Below are 20,064 nucleotides of genomic sequence, written 5' to 3'. Positions count from 1 at the left end.
ATATACGGGCTATGGGGACATGGCAGGGCCTTATAGGGTGGTTGTGGGGGGGATATATGGCCGCAGCTCATGGGTTCATCAGCTGCCCGTGCCCCATAGGGGCGCTGTAGGGTCGCCATGTTGGCAATGGGGCGCTATGGGGCTGCGTTCAATGGGGTCAGCTCTAACGGGGACCCCAATGGGAAGCGGCTCAGCCCTCGCATTGCGCATGCGCAGCCCCCCCTTGTTTATCTGCTATGTTCCGCCCCCCTCCAGCTCTCTGCTCCCATTGGTTGAGCGCTGTCTCCTCTCCACCAATCGAAGGAGCGGCGCGTGGCATAGCCCTCCGTATGCGTCTTTCTGATTGGAAGCGGGGCGGGACTTACGAAGCACGGCTCATCTGGATTGGCTGCGCCGTAGCGTGCTCGGCGAGGATTGGCTGAGACAGGGGGCGGGGCTTGAAAAGCGGAAGCGGCGGCGAACGGCGCCCGGCGGGCGGGATGCAGGTGGGTAACGGGACCGGAGGTCAAAGGTCAGAGGTTAAATCCGGTCACACCGTTCCCTCTCCGTTTCCTTTAGGCCTCAACGGGGGATTATCGCCATGTGCCCATCGATATCCAGACCGGCAAACTGCTCGGTGAGCGGCCTACGCGGCCTACGCGGCCTACGCGGCCTACGCGGCCTACGCGGCCTACGCGGCCTACGCGGCCTACGCGGCCTACGCGGCCTACGCGGCCTACGCGGCCTACGCGGCCTACGCGGCCTACGCGGCCTACGCGGCCTACGCGGCCTACGCGGCCTACGCGGCCTACGCGGCCTACGCGGCCTACGCGGCCTACGCGGCCTACGCGGCCTACGCGGCCTACGCGGCCTACGCGGCCTACGCGGCCTACGCGGCCTACGCGGCCTACGCGGCCTACGCGGCCTACGCGGCCTACGCGGCCTACGCGGCCTACGCGGCCTACGCGGCCTACGCGGCCTACGCGGCCTACGCGGCCTACGCGGCCTACGCCTTCCCGTTATATCGCACCTATTCATCCCCCTCTCCTCCTCTCCCCCTATATTAGATTGGCTGGTGGACCGGCGCCATTGCGGCCTACGTTGGCAGGCTCAGCTGAGCACCGTCAGGAATAAGATAGAGGCTGCGTTGAGGGATATGCCCGAACATGAGGAGATCACACGGTTATTGGAGGGCACCGGTAAGGGAAACATGGACGACAGACCCCCCCCATACCCCTTATAACCCCCCCCCAACCCCATATAGCCCCCCATAACCCCCCTTACCCCATATAACCCCCCCTACCCTTTATAACCCCCCCATAACCCCTTACAACCCCCCCCCCATAATCCCTTATAACCCCCCCCTATAACCCTTTATAACCCCCCTATAACCCCATATAACCCCCCCATAATCCCATATAACCCCCCCTCTATAACCCCTTATAACCCCCCCCATAACCTCTTATAGCCCCGCTATAACCCCTTATAACCCCCCTTACCCCATATAACCCCCCCCATACCCCATATAACCCCCCCTGAACCCCCTTATAACCCCCCCTATAGCCCCCCGTATTACCCCTTATAGCCCCCCCTACCCCTTATAACCCCCCCACCTTGGCCATCAATCCAGCCCTATAACACCCCCGTCCCCCCTTTATTCCATGCGCAGCCATCCATTACTCTCATTGCCTTCGCATTGTGGACATCCTTAAGAGCACTGAGGCCTCCACTAAGAATCTCTTTGGGCGTTATTCATCCCAGCGCATGAAGGTGAGTTATATGGGTTATATGGGTTATATGGGTTATATGGGTTATATGGGTACCTGCATGTCTGTGTCACCCTGTTATGGGTTATATGGGTACCCAATGTCTGTGTTATCCTATATATATCTATATCCGTGTCTTCTCTTTGCTTCCCCATCTTCAGGACTGGCAGGAGATTGTGGCCCTCTATGAGAAGGACAACACCTATCTGGGTATGGCTGTAGGGTTTGCAGTACCCCATGGGGGTCCATAGGGGATCATTGCAGCTCCCCCATATCCTCACCCCATAGCCCTTATATCCCCCCCCCCATAGCCCTTATATCCCCCCCCCATAGCCCTTATATCCCCCCCCCATAGCCCTTATATCCCCCCCCCCCATAGCCCTTATATCCCCCCCCCATAGCCCTTATATCCACCCCGTAGCCCCATATCCCCACCCTGTAGCCCCATATCCCCACCCTGTAGCCCCATATCCCCACCCCGTAGCCCCATATCCCCACCCCGCAGCCCCATATCCCCACCCCGCAGCCCCATATCCCCACCCCCATAGCCCCATATCCCCACCCCGTAGCCCCATATCCCCACCCCGTAGCCCCATATCCCCACCCCGTAGCCCCATATCCCCACCCCGTAGCCCCATATCCCCACCCCGTAGCCCCATATCCCCACCCCGTAGCCCCATATCCCCACCCCGTAGCCCCATATCCCCACCCCCACAGCCCCATATCCCCACCCCACAGCCCCATATCCCCCCACCCCATAGTTTCCAGTGCCCCAGGGGGCCCATAATGAGCTGTGATGGTCCTTATGGCCCCCCATACCCCATAGCTGAGCTCGCTGCCCTCCTGGTAAGGAACGTGACGTATGAGATCCCTGCCCTACGGAAGCAGATCAGTCGTTGCCAACAGGCCCAGCAGGATCTGGCTCGACGTGAGGACGAATGTCAGCTGGCAGCTGCTGAGCTAAGGGAGCGTTTCTATGCCTCGTGCAAGCAATATGGCATCACTGTGAGTCCTCTGCTTGCTGTTATGGGACCCCCCAGCCCCCTATAACCTATATAACCCTATAACCCTATAACTGGCTGTGTGTTTCCCTGTTCTAATGTCTCCTTTCTTGCTCTGCAGGGTAATAACGTGCGCCAGGAGCTGCTGGCTTTGGTTCAGGACCTGCCCTCGCTGCTCTCTAAGGTTGGGGCAGGAGCTGGTGTCCTTTCTGAAGCCATTGAGCTCTATCAGGCCTGCGTGGAGTTTGTTTGCCACAGGTGGGTGTGTTGATGGCCATGGGGGTCTCCCAACAGCACCCTAATGGGGAGGGGGATATCACAGCACACAGAGAGGCTGTTGGTGTCCCTATGGCAGCTCGGAAGGGCCCGTGGTGCCCATGTTGAGGTACATGGGGAGCAAAGGCAACACAACAGTGTATGAATGGAGGACGGGCTTTGAACCAGCAAAGGTGGAACGGCCGGAGGTTCAGGTGGTGCCAGAGGAGCCAAAGGAGGACACGGTACGGAGCTGCAATGCTCGGGGCTGGGGGTGTTTGATGCAGGTGGAAGGGAACCCACGGCCTTTAGGTTTTAAAGATCCCATTTTGCCCCTTTTTTTGGTGCAGATCGACTGGGGAGACTTCACACTGGAGCCCATTGGTGATGCTGCAGGTGGGGAAGCTCAGGACAATGAGATCGACTGGGGCATCGTGGTGGAGCCCAGCCCTCAGGTGAGCACTGTCTGCCTGGCCTCACACCTGGGTTGGGGTCTTGAGGGTCTTGTCGGTTCCCTGCCATCAGCAGCCACCCTGTGTTTGACTGCAGGACGATGCCATTGACTGGGGTGACGGTGAAGGTGATGGGGCACAGATCACAGTGTTGGAGGATGGCTCTGAGGGTGAGCACAGTCACAAGGGGACACACCACACAGCTCCCTTCCCTGCTGACCCCACTGATCCCCCCACAGACCCCACAGCAGCTGCTCGTGGTTCTGATGCCCTGACACTGCTGGAGAATGCTGCCACACGGAACCAGTTCATCGATGAGCTCATGGAGGTGAGCAGCACCAGGATGGTTTGGGCACTCTCCCTATATAGGGTGGGTTCTGGCTGCCCCTACCCCACAGCATCCCTATCCCCACAGCATCCTCAGCCCCACAGCAACCTTATCCTCAGCCCCACAGCAACCTTATCCTTAGCCCCACAGCATCCTTATCCTTAGCCCCACAGCATCCTTATCCTTAGCCCCACAGCATCCTTATCCCTATCCCCACAGCATCCTTATCCCTATCCCCACAGCATCCTTATCCCTATCCCCACAGCATCCTTATCCTTGTCCCACAGCATCCTTATCCCTATCACCACAGCATCCTTATCCTTAGTCCCACAGCATCCTTATCTTCAGCCCCACAGCATCCTTATCTTCAGCCCCACAGCATCCTTATCCTTAGCCCCACAGCATCCTTATCCCTATCCCAACAGCATCCCTATCCCCACAGCATCCTCATCCCGACAGCATCCTCATCCCGACAGCATCCTCATCCCGACAGCATCCTCATCCCGACAGCATCCCTATCCCCACAGCATCCCTATCCCCACAGCATCCCTATCCCCACAGCATCCCTATCCCCACAGCATCCCTATCCCCACAGCATCCCTATCCCCACAGCATCCCTATCCCCACAGCATCCCTATCCCCACAGCATCCCTATCCCCACAGCATCCCTATCCCCACAGCATCCCTATCCCCACAGCATCCCTATCCCCACAGCATCCCCATCCCCACAGCATCCTTGTCCCCACAGCTGGAGCTGTTCCTGGCCCAACGCCTGGTGGAGATGGAGGAGGAGGCCGACGTTTTATCTGCCAGTCAATTCCAACTGGCCCCTGCCATCCTGCAGGGCCAGACCAGCAGCCGTGTGAGCACGATGCTGGCCAACACCAGGGAGCTGCTGGACCAGCTGAGCACCCGGCACATGCAGCATCTCTTCATCATCCTGGCCTCCCCCAGGTTCATTTATTTCACTGGGCAAACATGGGGGAGCTGGGGGGGCTGTTGGAGATGGGGATGAGCCTGGAGGTGAAGCAGGGGCTGCTCTCCCTTCTTGCAGGTACGTGGATCGTGTGAGCGAGATGCTGCAGCAGAAACTGAACCAAGCGGAGCTGCTGCTGGCCAAGAGGGAAACGCTGAGACAGAAACAACACGATGCTCTGACAGAGCAGGGGCTGCTGGAACCTAAATTGGACCAGCTGCAAGAGCGGACCCGGGAGCTGCAGCAGCTGGTGAGGGTCCATACAGGGCTGCCCCCTCCTCTCACTGTTTCTCCCCCTCCCCTTCACTTATTTCTCTTACAGATCGAAGCTGACATCTCCAAGCGTTACAACGGGCGCCCTGTGCACCTGATGGGGGTCTCACTATGAGCTGCAGCACCCACTGGGGGGGGTCCTGCCGCCCCCTCCCCAAATATATACGTGGTTTCCCATATAATAACGTGGTTTCAGCCTGGGGCTGGGCGCTGCTGAATAAAGCTGCAGCTGTTCCCCATACATCTGTTGTGTGCTGCATCCACACAGGGGCTCAGTGATGGGAGGAGCCCCCAGCGCCATGGCTGACCCCCCCCCCCCCACTTTTTCTACCCCCCCTTTTAGAGCTGGGGGTTGAGGGTGGGCAATTCGATTTTAATTTCATAGCAGAGCGGGTGATTCATGACTCGTTGTCGCCAGCGGTGACTCCTGTAATGACTTTCCATCACAATGAAAAGTGGACTGACACCGCTCATTATTCCTCCAGCTCGTTATGGCTGGGTGGGGGCTGGGGGGGGGGGGGGGCAACTCACCCCTATGGACAGTGAGCGATAGACCCCATTAATCACCACCACGACCCTCTGCCCTCAACCCCCCTCCGGCAGATGGGGATGGGGGGAAGGCAGAGCTTCGTCCCTTATCCCCATTGGGTTGCATAGGGCAGGGGGTGGCCGACCCCCCCCCCCAACACCTTGGGGACGGTCCTCCACACCCCATAACCACTCCCCCCCCCCATCTCATAGCAGCCTATTGGTCCCCGAGCCCTTTTTGGGTGGGGATCAATGGGGAGGGGGGGAGGTGACATGTAGAGCTCAAGGCTCCAGCTGGGGGGGGGGGGCTTTAATTCCCAATTCACCATCTGCTGAGCCCCCCCCCCCCCCAATTTGTGGCTCAGCTGTTGAAGGAGAGAATTAAAGCTCCCTTAGAACAATGTCCCCATCAGGGACGGATGTGACACCGCCATCGCTTTGTCCCCATGTCCCCCCACCCTAAAAGGGGGGAGGTGTTGTTCGGAGACCCCCCACCCCAAAAGGAGGGGGGGGGTTGTTCATAGACCCCCTGCAATACGCCGTGCTGCCGGCAGGGGGCGCTGCAGGACCGCGGATGGAGCCGGGGCTAAATGAGAAGGGGGCGTGGCCACTTACCATATAAGGAACGTATATAATGAGGGGGAGGAGATATGCAAAAATATGCAAAATTATGCAAATCACCCCAATTCACGGAGCAGCTATAGGGAGTCAGCGGTGAACCCCTATAGCCCCAATAGCTGTGGGCACCCATGGGTGGGGGGTCCAGGGTTCACAGAGCTCTAAGAGCCCACCCCAATGGGCTCAGCCTCTTTTGGGGCCCTTTAGGGGTCCTACGATGTCCCAGCTGCCTTGTGATATGATGATATGGGGGTCACGACCCTCTTATGCCTATATAGGGTGTTACAATGCTCTATATAGGGTGATATGATGGTGTGGGATGGTGACCTGTGAGCCCCAGCTGGAGGCACCTGGAGATGAACCTGAGCTGGTGCACAGGATTTAATTGGCACCGAGGCTTTAATTGATATAGGAGCTTTAATTAGGACGGAGCAGAGGGGGTTTGGGGGAGGCCCAGGGGCTCACAGTGAAGGACTGATGGATCCATTCGCCTCCATTAGTGCTTAAGGGCTCCCTGGATGTTATTAATGTTGGGTTGGAGCTGGTGAGGGGCTGCTGGGGGGGTGTGGGGGGGTATATCCCCATTGGGAGCCTTTGGCAGCTATAGGGTTTGCTGTAGGGCTGTGCCCTCCCTACCTGCCCCTATTACCTCATCACTTGTAGGTTGCAGCACAACGTGGGCTGGGGCCGCACCCCAATATCTGGAGGTGTTTGTTTGTAGGTTGTTTTGCAGATCAGTTTGGCTGGGACACAGTGAGTTTGTGCCATTGAAGCTGCTGGGATCCAGCATTACCTGGGCTCCATCCTGTGCTTTATGCTCCCAGGTAGGGGGTGCTCAGTAAATGGGGCCGGTCTTGGTGTGGGAGGGCTGGGCTGGTTTCTATTGACCCCCAGCTCTATTTGAGGGAACAGTGAGCTGTGAATGAGGGTCTTAGAAGGGCTTTAATACCAGCTCCATATTGACTTATTGATATAGGCTGGGGACCCTCCCTATGGCAGCAGGGCTTTGATACCAGCTCCCTATTAACTATATAGACTATATTACCTATATAGACTGGATATAGGCTATGGACCCCACCTATGACAGCAGGGCTTCAATACCAGTTCCCTATTGACTAATTGATGGATATAGACTGGGATTGATATAGGCTGGATATAGACTATGGACTCTCCCTATGGCAGCAGGGCCTTAATACCAGCTCCCTATTAACTATATAGACTATATTACCTATATAGACTGGATACAGGCTATGGACCCTCCCTATGGCAGCAGGGCTTTAATACCAGCCTCCTATTGACTTAATGATATAGGCTGGATATAGACTGGGATTGATATAGACTGGATATAGACTGGGGACCCTCCCTATGGCAGCAGGGCTTTAATACCAGCTCCATATTAACTATATAGACTACATTACCTATATAGACTGGATACAGGCTGGGGACCCTTCTTATGGCAGTGGGGCTTTAATATCAGCTCCATATTGACTTATTGATGGATATAGACTGGATATAGACCTTCCCTATGGCAGCAGGGCTTTAACACCAGCTCCCTATTGATGGCTATAGACTAGCGAGGCGCTAGGCCCGGCTCCGGCCTTCCGCCGGGATTGGTGCGCGCTGCTGTCAGTCAACATTCCCGACGGTTTTATTGGTAGTTGGAGCTGTCGTTCGGCTAGAGCCTCGCTCTCTATTGGATGATTAGCCCGTCATTCATCGACTCGGTGGGCGGGGGCGTTGTGCTGTTTCTCCTCACCTATTGGCTCTCCATGCTCATCTCTGCCTCCGATTGGCTCCCCCACCTGCCCATCCACCCGGCGACATAGGCGGGATCACCTCCACTATTCCACCTCCCATTGGCTCACCACTTCATCCCTCCTCCTAAAGTCGGCTGGCGATTGGCTGAGCCTCGGGGGGGGGCGGGATTAGTTGTGAGGGAAAGGAGGCGGCGGCGGCGGCGGCGGAGAGCGGGTAGAGGCGGGCGGGGCGGACAGGGCCGCGTCACTGGGCCTTAAGGATCCATAGGGCCTTAAAGGGCCATAAGGGGCCATAAAGGGCCATAAAGGGCCTTAAAGGGCCATAAAGGCCTTAAAGGGCCCCGGGGTGGGGTGGAGGGGGAGGCCTTAAGGCCCGGTGTGGCCTAAACCGGGGGGAGCCCCCACGGTGAGGCCTGAGGGCGGCGGGGAGTTGACGCAACGGCCTAAGAATAACGAGGGGTGGGACGGGGCCGGGCCCACAACGGGCGGGGCCTGAACATGGGGCCTTAAGGGAACAACACGGGGCGGTTTGAGCTGCGGTAAAAGGAACCGAGTCACAGCGGGACAAATTGGGATCGGAACCGGGATCGGAACCGGGAGAGACCGAGACGGACCGGAGCTGAATGTGGGAACAGCGGGCAGTAAGTGGGGGGGGGCGGTAATGGGATGGGGGGGGGATGTGTGTGTCTATGGGGGTATTGGATTGGGGTCATCCCATGTGTCTATAGGGATATTGGGATCAAAGCTGGGATCGTCCCATGTGTTATATGGGATATTGTATTGGGGTTGGAGCTGGGATTATCCCATGTGTCTATGGGATATTGTATTGGGATTGAAGCTGGGATCGTCCCATGTGTTATATGGGAATATTGTATTGGGATTGGAGCTGGGATCATCCTGTGTGTCTATGGGGATATTGGGATCAGAGCTGGAATCATCCCATGTGTTATATGGGAATATTGTATTGGGATCAGAGCTGGGATTGTCCCACGTATCTATGGGATTATTGTATTGGGATCATCCCATGTGTCTATGGGGATATTGTATTGGGATCTGGAGGGTTTAGAGCTGGAAAGGGAAGCTGGGATCGTCCCATGTGTCTATGGGGATATTGGGATCAAAGCTGGGATCGTCCCATGTGTTATATGGGAATATTGTATTGGGGTTGGAGCTGGGATCGTCCAATGTATCTATGGGATTATTGTATTGGGATCGGAGCTGGGATCATCCCATGTGTCTATAGGGATATTGTATTGGGATCTGGAGGGTTTGGAGCTGGAAAGGGAAGCTGGGATCGTCCCATGTGTTATATGGGATTATTGTATTGGGGTTGAAGCTGGGATTGTCCCATGTATCTATGGGATTATTGTATTGGGATCAGAGCTGGGATCATCCTGTGTGTCTATGGGATATTGTATTGGGATCTGGAGGGTTCGGAGCTGGAAAGGGAAGCTGGGATTGTCCCATGTATCTATGGGATTATTGTATTGGGATTGTCCCATGTGTCTATGGGATTATTGTATTGGGATTGTCCCATATGTCTATAGGGATATTGTATTGGGATCAGAGCTGGGATCGTCCCAGAGTTTGAAGCACTTTATTGCTTTGGACTCTTGAAACTTGTTGTGTTTTGCTTGTGATAAAGTCGGGCAGGGGGGAGGAAGGAAGCAGCCAAGAATACTCCCATTCTATAGGGAGCAGAATCCACCTGCTGCCTTTATATTCTCCTTTATTCCTTTATTCCTCACCTCCCACCTGTTTCCTCTCTCTTTCCCCCTCCAGAAATGCTTTCTCTGAAGAAATACTTCACCGAAGGCCTCATCCAACTCACCATCCTGCTCAGCCTCGTCGGTGTCCGTGTGGACGTGGACACGTACCTCAACTCCCAGCTCCCCCAGCTCCGTGAAATCATCCTCGGTCAAAGCTCTGCCTACACACAAACCCAATTTCACAACCTAAGAAACACTTTAGACGGGTACGGCATCCACCCAAAGAGCGTCGATTTGGACTATTACTTCACAACTCGAAGGCTGCTCAACCAGGTCAGGGCTCTGGACAGGTTTCAAGTACCTACAACTGAAGTCAACGCTTGGTTGGTTCATCGGGATCCTGAAGGTTCAGTATCAGGCTCCCAACCCAATGCTGGGATCACGCTCGATAACGGTGCTGGGCTGCAGGATGGAGCCGGGTCTGATGGTGCCGTGAGGGACAACGGGGCTGAGCAGGGATATGGGGAGGAGCTGGAGGATCTGGGAGCTGTGGCTGCCCCGGTGAATGGGGACCTGACTAAAGAGGTAAGTGGCTCCTTGTGTCTTGTGTTGGATTCTATGCTATCTATCAAATGGAGTGGTGTTTAATGTGAGCTGTGTGATATGGGCATGGCATGGGGTCGAAGCTTCTGAGCTCCTCATGGTGCTGCTTTTATTGCTGCTCTGCTATGGACCCCATAGATCCAATACCCCATAGATCCAATACCCCATAGATCCAATACCCCCACAGATCCAATACCCCCATAGATCCAATACCCCATAGATCCAATACCCCATAGATCCAATACCCCCATAGATCCAATACCCCATAGATCCAATACCCCCATAGATCCAATACCCCCATAGATCCAATACCCCCATAGATCCAATACCCCCATAGATCCAATACCCCATAGACCCAATACCCCACCCCACAACCATAGAGTTCCCATCTCTATGGTGAGCCCCAATGGGGAGGGGGTTCCCAACCTCACCCTAATATGGTGCCTCCATTGACCCCACAGATCCAATACCCCATAGATCCAATACCCCCATAGATCCAATACCCCATAGATCCAATACCCCCATAGATCCAATACCCCCATAGATCCAATACCCCATAGATCCAATACCCCCATAGATCCAATACCCCCATAGATCCAATACCCCATAGATCCAATACCCCCATAGATCCAATACCCCCATAGATCCAATACCCCATAGATCCAATACCCCATAGATCCTATACCCCATAGATCCTATACCCCATTTATTTGCTGTTTTCAGCCTAGAAAGTGATACTGAAAGCTGGGCCATGGGCTGGGGGTGGGCGTTACACACTGTGCCCATAACTTTGTGTTGTGAAATAGATCAAATAACGCTGGGATATAAACACATGCGTTGGGTAACAGCTTCATCCCATGTAGCAGGAGGGAGGTTGGGTTACTGGGCTCTGGAGCTGATCCAGCTTGAGACGTTTCTAGCTTGGTTTTCATCACACAGGGGCAGGGAGGAGGTGAAATAGAATGGGGTTTATTTATGTCTGTGTGTGTGGAACCTTTTAGATGCTGTGATGCCATCCAGCTCCTTGCCCTGCTGGGAGCTCCTCATTTTGGCTCTGCTTTGTGTTCAGCCTCAATATCTCCCCAGCCATGTGTGGGTTGGTTCTGTTGTGAGCAGTGGGGCTTGGATTCAGCTCATTGCTCCCATCTGTGGGTGCATCCAGCTTTGTCACATGGAAACCAATGGAGGAGAGCAGCTGAATGCATGCAAGGGGGGATGTGATGGTGGTGGGGTGTCTATTGGGCTCTATGGTGTTCTGTGGGTGGCTATGGGTTCTCTATGGGGTGCCTATGGAGCTCTATGGAGCTCTGTGGGGCGCTATGGGGTGCCTATGGAGCTCTATGGGGTGCCTATGGAGCTCTATGGAGCTCTGTGGGGCGCTATGGGGTGCCTATGGAGCTCTATGGGGTCTCCATGGGGCGCTATGGGGTGCCTATGGAGCTCTATGGGGTTCTATGGGGTGCCTATGGAGCTCTATTGACATTGACAAGTCTGGCTCTTGGCCTGAGAGTTAATTCCTCTGTGTGGAAGGAGGGAGGACTTTGACTCGCTTCCTGGAAGGCCACGTGTGGGGCTGCTCCCTTCCAGCCTCCCTATGGCCCTTGGGCTCTGCCCCATATCCGAGCCTGCTGCCCCATATACCAGCATGGTGGGCAGGAAACCCCATAGATCTGAAACCCCACTGATCTGAAACCCCATGGATCTGAAACCCCCATAGATCTGAACCCCCATAGATCTGAAACCCCCATGGATCTGAAACCCCATAGATCTATAGGGCTGCTGCTGCCCCACATCAGCTTCTTCATGGTGTCTTTGCCTTTGGACCCTTCACTTCCTGCTCATTACTGGGGCAGAATGGGGCACTATGGGGTGGCTATGGGGCACTATGGGGTGTCTGTGGTGTACTATGTGGTGCCTATTGGGCTCTATGGTGTTCTGTGGGTTCCTATGGGTTCTCTATGGGGCGCTATGGGGTCCCTATGGGGCACTATGGGTTGTCTATGAAGATCTATGGGTTGTCTATGGGGCTCTATGGGGTTCAGTGGCTCTCTATGGGGCACTATGTGCTGTCTATGCAGAACAGCTGTTTTCCTCCTTTAGGGGCCGCACACTCGGCTTTATATGGTTTTTTATATGGTTTTTATATGGTTTTTTCGCTCGATCCCACTGTTGTTTTCACACCCTTCAGGTTCTGCTGGGGCAGGACACGACCTTGTTGTGCTGCATATAGGGCTGCATATAGGGCTGCATATAGGGCTGTATATACGGTATATAGGGCTGTATATAGGGCTGCATATAGGGCTGTATATACGGTATATAGGGCTGTATATAGGGCTGTATATAGGGCTGTATATAGGGTCGCATATAGGGTCGCATATAGGGCTGTATATAGGGCTGTATATAGGGTGTGTATATAGGGTATATAGGGCTGTATATAGGACTGTATATAGGGTATATAGGGCTGTATATAGGGCTGTATATAGGGCTGTATATAGGGCTGTATATAGGGGCTGTATATAGGGTTGTATATAGGGCTGTATATAGGGTATATAGGGCTGTATATAGGGTATATAGGGCTGTATATAGGGCTGTATGTAGGGCTGTATGTAGGGCTGTATGTAGGGCTGTATGTAGGGCTGTATATAGGGCTGCATATAGGGCTGCATATAGGGTTGTATATAGGGCTGTATATAGGGTATATAGGGCTGTATATAGGGTATATAGGGCTGTATATAGGGCTGTATATAGGGCTGTATATAGGGTATATAGGGCTGTATATAGGGCTGTATATGGGGTATATAGGGCTGTACATAGGGCTGTACATAGGGCTGTATACAGGGTATATAGGGCTGTATATAGGGTATATAGGGCTGTATATAGGGCTATATATAGGGTTGTATATAGGGCTGTATATAGGGCTGTATATAGGGTTGCATATAGGGCTATATATAGGGCTGTATATAGGGCTGTATATGGGGTATATAGGGCTGTATATAGGGCTGTATATAGGGCTATATATAGGGCTGTATATAGGGCTGTATATGGGGTATATAGGGCTGTATATAGGGCTGTATATAGGGCTGTATACAGGGTATATAGGGTGTCTATATAGGGTGGGCTCCGTGCTGTTCCGCTCCGGTTCGGCCCAAGGTGACCGCAGGTCCCGCCCTTGAGGCCGATGCGATGGGAGGCGGATCGGAGGCGGCGGGGCCTCGTGTCTGCGGCAGGTCCTTGGGCTTTATAGGGGCGGCCCCAGGCGGTGCCGCAGCCGGGGGTGGTACCGGTGGGGCGGTACCGGTGGGCTGGTATCGATGGGGTGGTGCCGGTACCCGGTACCGGGGCGGCGGCGCTGCGCCACGGCGGGGGCGCGGCCCTGCGGGGATGGCGCGGAACTGTGTGTTCCTCGCACTCTGATTGGCGGAGAGATCAAGCGAGCGGCTAAGCTGATTGGTTGAAAACTCCGCGCGGGTAAAGGGAGGAGCGCGCGGTTAGGCGCGATCGCTGATTGGTCGGGAGAGGCGGAGAAGGCGGGATTTGGTGGCGCCGCATCCCGGTAGGGCGGGGTGGGGGGGCGGGAACCGGCGGCGCCGCAGCCAAAGGAACGGAGGGGGAGGGGAGGGGAGGGGGGACCGGGGCGGGGGCTGCAGCGGGGCCGGGGGCACCTGTGGCCGCTGAGGGAGGAGAAGCGGCGATGTGTGCTCGGCTCCGCTGCCCGGCCGGGCCCCCCCGCCAACACCGGCACCGCCACCCGCGGGGAACATGAGCGCGGAGCCGCGGCCCGGCCGGCAGCGGGGGCCATGAGAAAGGTACCGGGATTAAAGGGGGGGGGCGGTGCTGCAACGGGGCGGGGGAGGTTGGGATTGAAGGAGAAACACCGCGGGGTCCTATAGGGTCCTATAGGGCGGGGACCCCCCCCCCCCCCCGGGCACGATGGGGCTGGGCGGTGTCGAGCCGGTTCGTGTTGCATCAGGTGGGCGCCGATGCGGGGATTTGGGGTTTAATTCCTTTTTTTTTTCCCCCCATTTTAATTATAATTTATTTATTTATATCCCCCCCCCCACCCAACCCGGTGCACTCCTCCCCTTTATGCAAATAACCGGGATGGCACCACGGGCTGATGCAAGCTGCCCACGGCGCAAACCAGCACCGCGACATTGGCCCCATCCCCTCCTTACCCCCCCCCCCCCGCCATGGGGCGCCCGTCTGCACGGCCCTCCTGCAGAGCCGCCCCCCCCCAACGGGATGCGATCCACACCCCGCAGGAACAGAAGGAATGGTGGGGGGGGGGGGGATGAGGAGGGGGGTGGGAGGTTGGGCCCGAGGGGTCCGGAGCTGAATCTATTCTGTTTGTGTCTTTCAGGACATCGATTTGATTGACATCCTGTGGAGACAGGACATCGATCTGGGAGCCGGGAGAGAGATTTTTGACTACAGCCACCGACAGAAAGAAAACGAAGTGGACAAAGAACTGAACGATGGGAGGGAGAGAGGGGACGGCTGGAGGAACGCGGGGGGACAGGTCAGCAATAGGAACCTGCTAGTGGATGGAGAGACCGGGGAGAGCTTCCCTGCACAGGTAATGGAATAACATTGGCATTATATTGGTACCCAGCTCTCCTATAGCCAACACAAGGGTCCCCCCCCACCCTCCATCCCCATCCCCGATGCTGGGAGCACCTTGCAAAGCGTTGGGTGGGGCCTGCGGCTCTTTTGGATGCGCCGTAATGAAGCTGTGCTGATGGAGCTTGGTTTCATCGCCACCTCCCTAATCCCGAGGCTGCGGTCCTTGCCTTTCCCATCAGGTGCCTGGAGTGGAGGATCAGACGGCCCTGTCCCTGGAGGAGTGCCTTAGGCTGCTGGAGGCCACCTTCCCTTTTGGGGAGAGCTCGGAGGTGGGTGAGGATGGGGGTTGGTGCCCCTCGTACCCCTCATGGACAGCGCAGGGCTGGCAGTGAATCGGGTTAAGCTGTTTAAGGAGGATCCAGGCATCGTGCCTGCGAAAGTAGCGGCGGGGGGAGGGGGGAGGGTGTGGGGTGGTCACAATTAATTAAAGACTTCTGGCTCGGCTTCTAATTAGTTCCTAGCGAACTGCGGAGGAATAACTGCAACCGCTTTGCTCCGAACAAAGGAGAAGCGATTGCCGGCGTGGAGGTGGAAGGGCATCGGGGCTGGCTGCCTCCCTCCATCAGCTGGGGACTGACTGTGCCTCACGTGGTTCAGTTTCCAGCTGCAGATGTCTCCACCCTAAGCGAAGCTGTGCCCAGCGAGAGCCGGCCCGCGGGCATCCAGAGCAGCCTGCTGTCTCCTCTCCTCCCAGAGACCGAGTCGCCCTTCGATCTGGAGCAGCAGTGGCAGGATCTCATGTCTATCATGGAAATGCAGGTCAGGGCACCCTCGGGTGGCGGCTGCTGGTGCTGGAAGGGTGGGCAGTGGGAAGGGGGTTTTGCCATTCTAGGCACACGTTATCACTCAGCTGAGTTTAGAGGAGATCCAGTGGTCGATTCAAGCACCCAGATCCTGGAGAACGGCACTTGGAGGTTCGTAACAGCTTTGGTTTTATCGTAGTGTGGGGTGACATTGAGGGCCCGCGTGGATGTTGCTGGCAGCGTCTTCAACCTCCTCCAGCTGGTGGATGGTGCTGGGCTGGATGGAGATGAAGCTCCTTCCACAAGAGCTGGGAACGCCTTTGGTGTATCCTGGTGGTGAAGGGCAGGGCCTGAACGTGGGTGGATTTGCTGAGCTGCTTCGTGTCTCTTCCAGGCTATGGAAGTGAACAACACGACCGCTGAAACCCTTTACAACGGCACGAGCGGAGACCTGCTGACTTCTAACTACAACCTCGCCCCAAACACTCCCATCAATCAGAATGTCAGCCTGCATCAGGCCTCTCTGGGCAGCTGCTCACAGGACTTCTCCCTCTTCAGCTCTGAAATTGAAAGCCCTTCCATGGGTGGCAGCTCAACGCTGCTGCAGCTGGCGCCGGACAACTCCACCGGCCTCAACAGCACCTTCAGCTCCACCAACTTCAGTGGGATCTTCTTCCCCCCGCAGCTGAACAATACGGTCAATGAGACGACGGGCCCCGAGCTGCCGGACCCGCTGGGCGGCCTTCTTGACGAAGCCATGCTTGATGAGATCAGCTTGATGGATTTGGCCATCGAAGAAGGTTTCAACCCAGTGCAGGCCTCGCAGCTGGAAGAGGAGTTTGATTCTGACTCAGGTCTTTCTCTGGATTCTGGCCACAGTCCTGCTTCCCTTAGCAGCTCAGAAGCCTCTTCCTCTTCTTCCTCCTCTTCCTCTTCCTCCTCCTCCTCCTCTTCCTCTTCATTTTCCGAGGAAGGAGCTGTCGGTTACAGCTCAGACTCTGAGAACGTGGACTTTGAAGAAGCCGAAGGGGCTGTCGGGTACCAGCCTGAATACAGCAAGTTCTGCCGCATGAGCTACCAGGACCCGTCGCAGCTCCACTACTTGCCTTACCTGGAGCACGTGGGCCACAACCACACTTACAACATGGCACCGGGGACCCTGGATCCAGAGGAGCCCAAGCTGCCCAACGTGGGGAAGAAGAGCAACAAGGAGAAACCGTCTGAGTTCCTGGATAAGCAGATGAGCAGGGATGAACATCGAGCCAGAGCCATGAAAATCCCATTCACCAACGACAAGATCATCAACCTGCCCGTGGAGGAGTTCAATGAACTGCTCTCCAAGTACCAGCTCAGCGAGGCGCAGCTCAGCCTCATCCGAGACATCAGGAGACGAGGCAAGAACAAGATGGCTGCCCAGAACTGCCGCAAGAGGAAGCTGGACACCATCCTGAACCTGGAACGAGACGTGGAGGACTTACAGAGGGACAAGTCCAAACTGCTCAGGGAGAAGGTGGAGTTCCTCAAATCCATCCGCCAAATGAAGCAGAAGGTGCAGAACCTTTATCAGGAGGTTTTCGGCCGCCTGCGGGATGAGAACGGCCAACCCTACTCCCCCAGTCAATACGCCCTGCAGTACGCCAGCGACGGCAGCGTCATCTTGATACCTCGCACCTTGGCTGACCAACAGGCCAGGAGGCAGGAGAGGAAACAGAAAGACCGTAGGAAGTGAGGGGGAGGCGAGCGGGAGGAGTGGGAGAATCGCTCAAGGTAGAACTGGAGAAGGGCTGAGCCTGGAAGCGCTTAGAGGAACTTTGACGCCTTCTTATCCGATATATCTTCTGTAACGTGACTGCTGCCGGTCAGTGTACGGGACAGACTGCGGCCGAGCGCTCCCTATGGGGAGGGATGGGGAGGAGCAGACAGTGCATTGACGAGCCCAGCACCTTCCACAGCCTGGAATCCTTTGAGCGCAGGAAATGAGCTGGAATCACTGGTGGGGAGATGATGGAGGTGGAAAAAAAAACACAAAACTACTGTTAGGAACTGGCTTTAAATAAGAAAAAAGAGATTGAAGCGAATGAACTTTTAAAAACCGAGCGATAGGAGAGACGTTGTTCTGAACTTCCAAAGTTCTGTGATTTCAGGTAGTTGGTTTTTTTTTTGGGTTTATTTTTTCCTTTTTTTTTTAATTATTATTATTATTATTTTCTTTTTCCCCCTGAACCCCGTTTTGCCATCGGTGTGTGTGATTCAACCCCACTTAATTCCAGATTAACCATAGATCAGCCCAATGCACACATGGCAACACAAACCATGCAGCTCCCATTAACCCTTCCTGGTCTAAAGAAGCTTAAAGAGAAGGGGCTGTGCTGCCTCAATACATGGAGCTGAGCCCTGGGGAAGGGGAATAAAGGGGGATAAAGGGGGATTAAAGGGGGAGATCATAACTAGGAAGGGTTAATAGGAGCTTCCAGTGCTGTGCATCCCCACCACGCTCACAGAGCACACTGTCAAGGAGGGCACCCAGCATCCTGCACGCAGCCGCTGTCTTCTCCTACTGACTGGCTTTGGGGTGGGTGTGCAGCAGCAGGGACACTTCTAGAGCTAGAGACATCTGGTAGGATTCCTGTTAATAACCGTGCTTTGATTTCATTTCTTTTTAGGGTTTCAGCCCTTGTTTTTCCCTATTTTATAGGGTCTAGAGTGCTTGTGTTGAGTAAAAAGGGAGAAGCCCAAACGTTTCGAAGCTGCTAATTGTTCTCTTTGCCATAAAGATTCAGTGTAACCGTGTGATCACATTATAGGATTCTCTTCTGTCCCTAGGTGTTGGTCTGACTTCCTTTGTTTTAAGGAGGGGGGTGGGGGTAGTGCCTTGATCACTGTTGGTCTCCTCCATGGAGACGATCCTAGAAGCTGTATTTACAATATAGCACAGCTGGGAGTGACTTTACCAGCAACCCAATAGCTTAAAATGGCTTTCCAAGCCAGTCCTGTGCATGTGATACGGGCTGAGGGCGTAGCACTGAGGGGGGAAGGCACTGGGGTTCTGCATGGAACCCAGTGATACCAGGGATGGGGTGGGAGGGGGGGGGATGATGCTGCTGGGGGCTGCCAAGGAGGAGGTGATGGTGTGGGCACGTGAACAGGCTGGGGGGGGGGAAAGGAGCTGAACCTCGAGGTGTGGGGTGGGGAGAGCTGCCTTTGTGGGCTGCAAGGCAGCAGGGCTCTCCCTTAACCCCTCTACTGAGATCCAACAGCTTTACTTACACGTGAGACGAAGCACAAGTGATGGAGATGTGGGTGTCGGGGGGAGGTTGGAACGGAGCCCCGTGTGGATGGTTTAAATTATTTTCCTCTTAGAAACTTTTTTTTTTTATTATTATTATTTTTAAAATGATCTGTGACCTGTCAGGGAAAGAAGAGAGATTGTGTGAGCACAGGACAAAATAAAAAATAAAACAGCTTATTCACTGTACAAAGCCTTGGTTTCAATGATTTGCTTTTCATTTGCTGGTTTTAAGCTGAAAAGCTTCAATGTGGGGGCCCTTATCCACAGTGGTCCCAGCCTATGGGGGCCACACAAGGTGTTCCTTAAAGCATCAGTACTCACCCCATCATTGCCAGTAGCCATTTTTCCTCCCCCTTGGCCTCTAGTGGGGGCAGAGTTAATACAGAGCTGATCTTGTCTTCCCAAATCAATTATGAGGCAGCAATGGAGCCCAGCAATAAGAGGAGGCTTGGGCAGCAAGGTGCTGTGGGTCTCATCCTTATGGCCCAGCAGCAACACACCCATCAGTGCATTGTACCCATAAGGGAGGGGAGGCCCTGCATCCATTGGGGACTTCATGGCTGGGGGTGGGAGGGGGGAGCAGTATTATCATCCCTAAACCGACCCCTTATAACAGGAGGGGATGGGTTTGTCTCCCTTCTGCTGGGCACTAAGGGCCAGCACAGCTCAGGTGCTGAGCAGACCTTTCATTTCCCAAGGCAGGAAGCACTTACCCACCAACAGAGCCTCCTCCCTCTGATCTCAGCCTGAGCCCCAGCTTTGAGCACTGAACCCACCACCACAACCCCCCCCAGCTCCCAGCACATAGAGCTGAGCTCAGTATGATGCTCTGCCCCATCAGGAGCCCCACATCCCTCCAAGCTCCAGCAGCTTCCAGCCCCCCATGGCCATCAATCGGCCCAGAGCCTCTCCAAGGAGCTTCATCCTCCTTATGTCCAATTAAGTGGACGTTCCTCCTTCCAATTGCAGTGATTAACACTGGTTTAATTGCTGCTGCTGCTGCTGGCTACCGGCTCATGGAAGACATTTCAGCACGCTGCCAGTGCTGCGAATAGCCTGGATTTCAATGGGCTGCATAGTTTTACAGGCACTGGCAGAACAGCTGAACACCACCCAAAACCTCAGTGCTGCTCCCTGCTCCATCTCACACCCTGTGGGTGCTGG

The 20,064-nt window shown here is 55.2% G+C and overlaps 2 protein-coding genes across 5 annotated transcripts; both read left to right on the top strand.

The window, feature by feature from the left end:
* Positions 1-420: 420 nt before the first annotated feature.
* CDK5RAP3 (CDK5 regulatory subunit associated protein 3) lies at positions 421-5,271 on the top strand. Of its 3 annotated transcripts, none has more exons than XR_014940760.1 (14): positions 421-485; positions 559-616; positions 1,047-1,178; positions 1,649-1,749; positions 1,907-1,955; positions 2,572-2,750; positions 2,868-3,004; positions 3,102-3,246; positions 3,352-3,456; positions 3,551-3,623; positions 3,693-3,781; positions 4,513-4,735; positions 4,836-5,007; positions 5,080-5,271. XR_014940760.1 is itself a non-coding variant. In XM_015885581.3 (14 exons), exons 1-14 carry the CDS (start codon positions 480-482, stop codon positions 5,143-5,145), a joined length of 1,518 nt encoding a protein of 505 aa, XP_015741067.2. In that variant the 5' UTR covers positions 421-479; the 3' UTR covers positions 5,146-5,271. The 3 variants fall into 3 exon arrangements, 1 of the variants encoding a protein (XP_015741067.2); XM_015885581.3 differs by having other exon boundaries at positions 4,530-4,735; XR_014940761.1 differs by lacking the exon at positions 3,551-3,623 and having other exon boundaries at positions 4,530-4,735.
* Positions 5,272-8,087: 2,816 nt separating this feature from the next.
* On the top strand, positions 8,088-19,090 carry NFE2L1 (NFE2 like bZIP transcription factor 1). Of its 2 annotated transcripts, none has more exons than XM_015885575.3 (6): positions 8,088-8,574; positions 9,716-10,227; positions 14,606-14,821; positions 15,048-15,137; positions 15,466-15,627; positions 16,006-19,090. In XM_015885575.3, the coding sequence occupies exons 2-6, from the start codon at positions 9,718-9,720 to the stop codon at positions 17,338-17,340; spliced, it is 2,313 nt and encodes a 770-aa protein (XP_015741061.2). In that variant the 5' UTR covers positions 8,088-8,574; positions 9,716-9,717; the 3' UTR covers positions 17,341-19,090. The 2 variants fall into 2 exon arrangements, with proteins under 2 accessions (XP_015741061.2, XP_085388405.1); XM_085532279.1 differs by having other exon boundaries at positions 8,160-8,574; positions 15,466-15,782.
* The last annotated feature ends 974 nt before the right edge of the window (positions 19,091-20,064 follow it).

Source organism: Coturnix japonica, unplaced genomic scaffold, assembly GCF_054131305.1.
Source record: "Coturnix japonica strain WE unplaced genomic scaffold, WE-NBRP24 Scf049, whole genome shotgun sequence".
Lineage (NCBI taxonomy): Eukaryota > Metazoa > Chordata > Aves > Galliformes > Phasianidae > Coturnix > Coturnix japonica.
The sequence above is the reverse complement of the archived record's forward strand: the minus strand, read 5'-3'. Positions and strand labels throughout refer to the sequence as shown.

Bases quoted from the DNA above. Each gene is read 5' to 3' on its own strand.
- CDK5RAP3 (XM_015885581.3), top strand. The intron at 1,750-1,906 runs GTGAGTTATATG...CCCCATCTTCAG, and splicing joins ATTCATCCCAGCGCATGAAG to GACTGGCAGGAGATTGTGGC. The intron at 2,751-2,867 runs GTGAGTCCTCTG...CTTGCTCTGCAG, and splicing joins GCAAGCAATATGGCATCACT to GGTAATAACGTGCGCCAGGA.
- NFE2L1 (XM_015885575.3), top strand. From the start codon at position 9,718: ATGCTTTCTCTGAAGAAATACTTCACCGAAGGCCTCATCCAACTCACC. The intron at 10,228-14,605 runs GTAAGTGGCTCC...TGTGTCTTTCAG, and splicing joins ATGGGGACCTGACTAAAGAG to GACATCGATTTGATTGACAT. The intron at 15,138-15,465 runs GTGGGTGAGGAT...CACGTGGTTCAG, and splicing joins CTTTTGGGGAGAGCTCGGAG to TTTCCAGCTGCAGATGTCTC.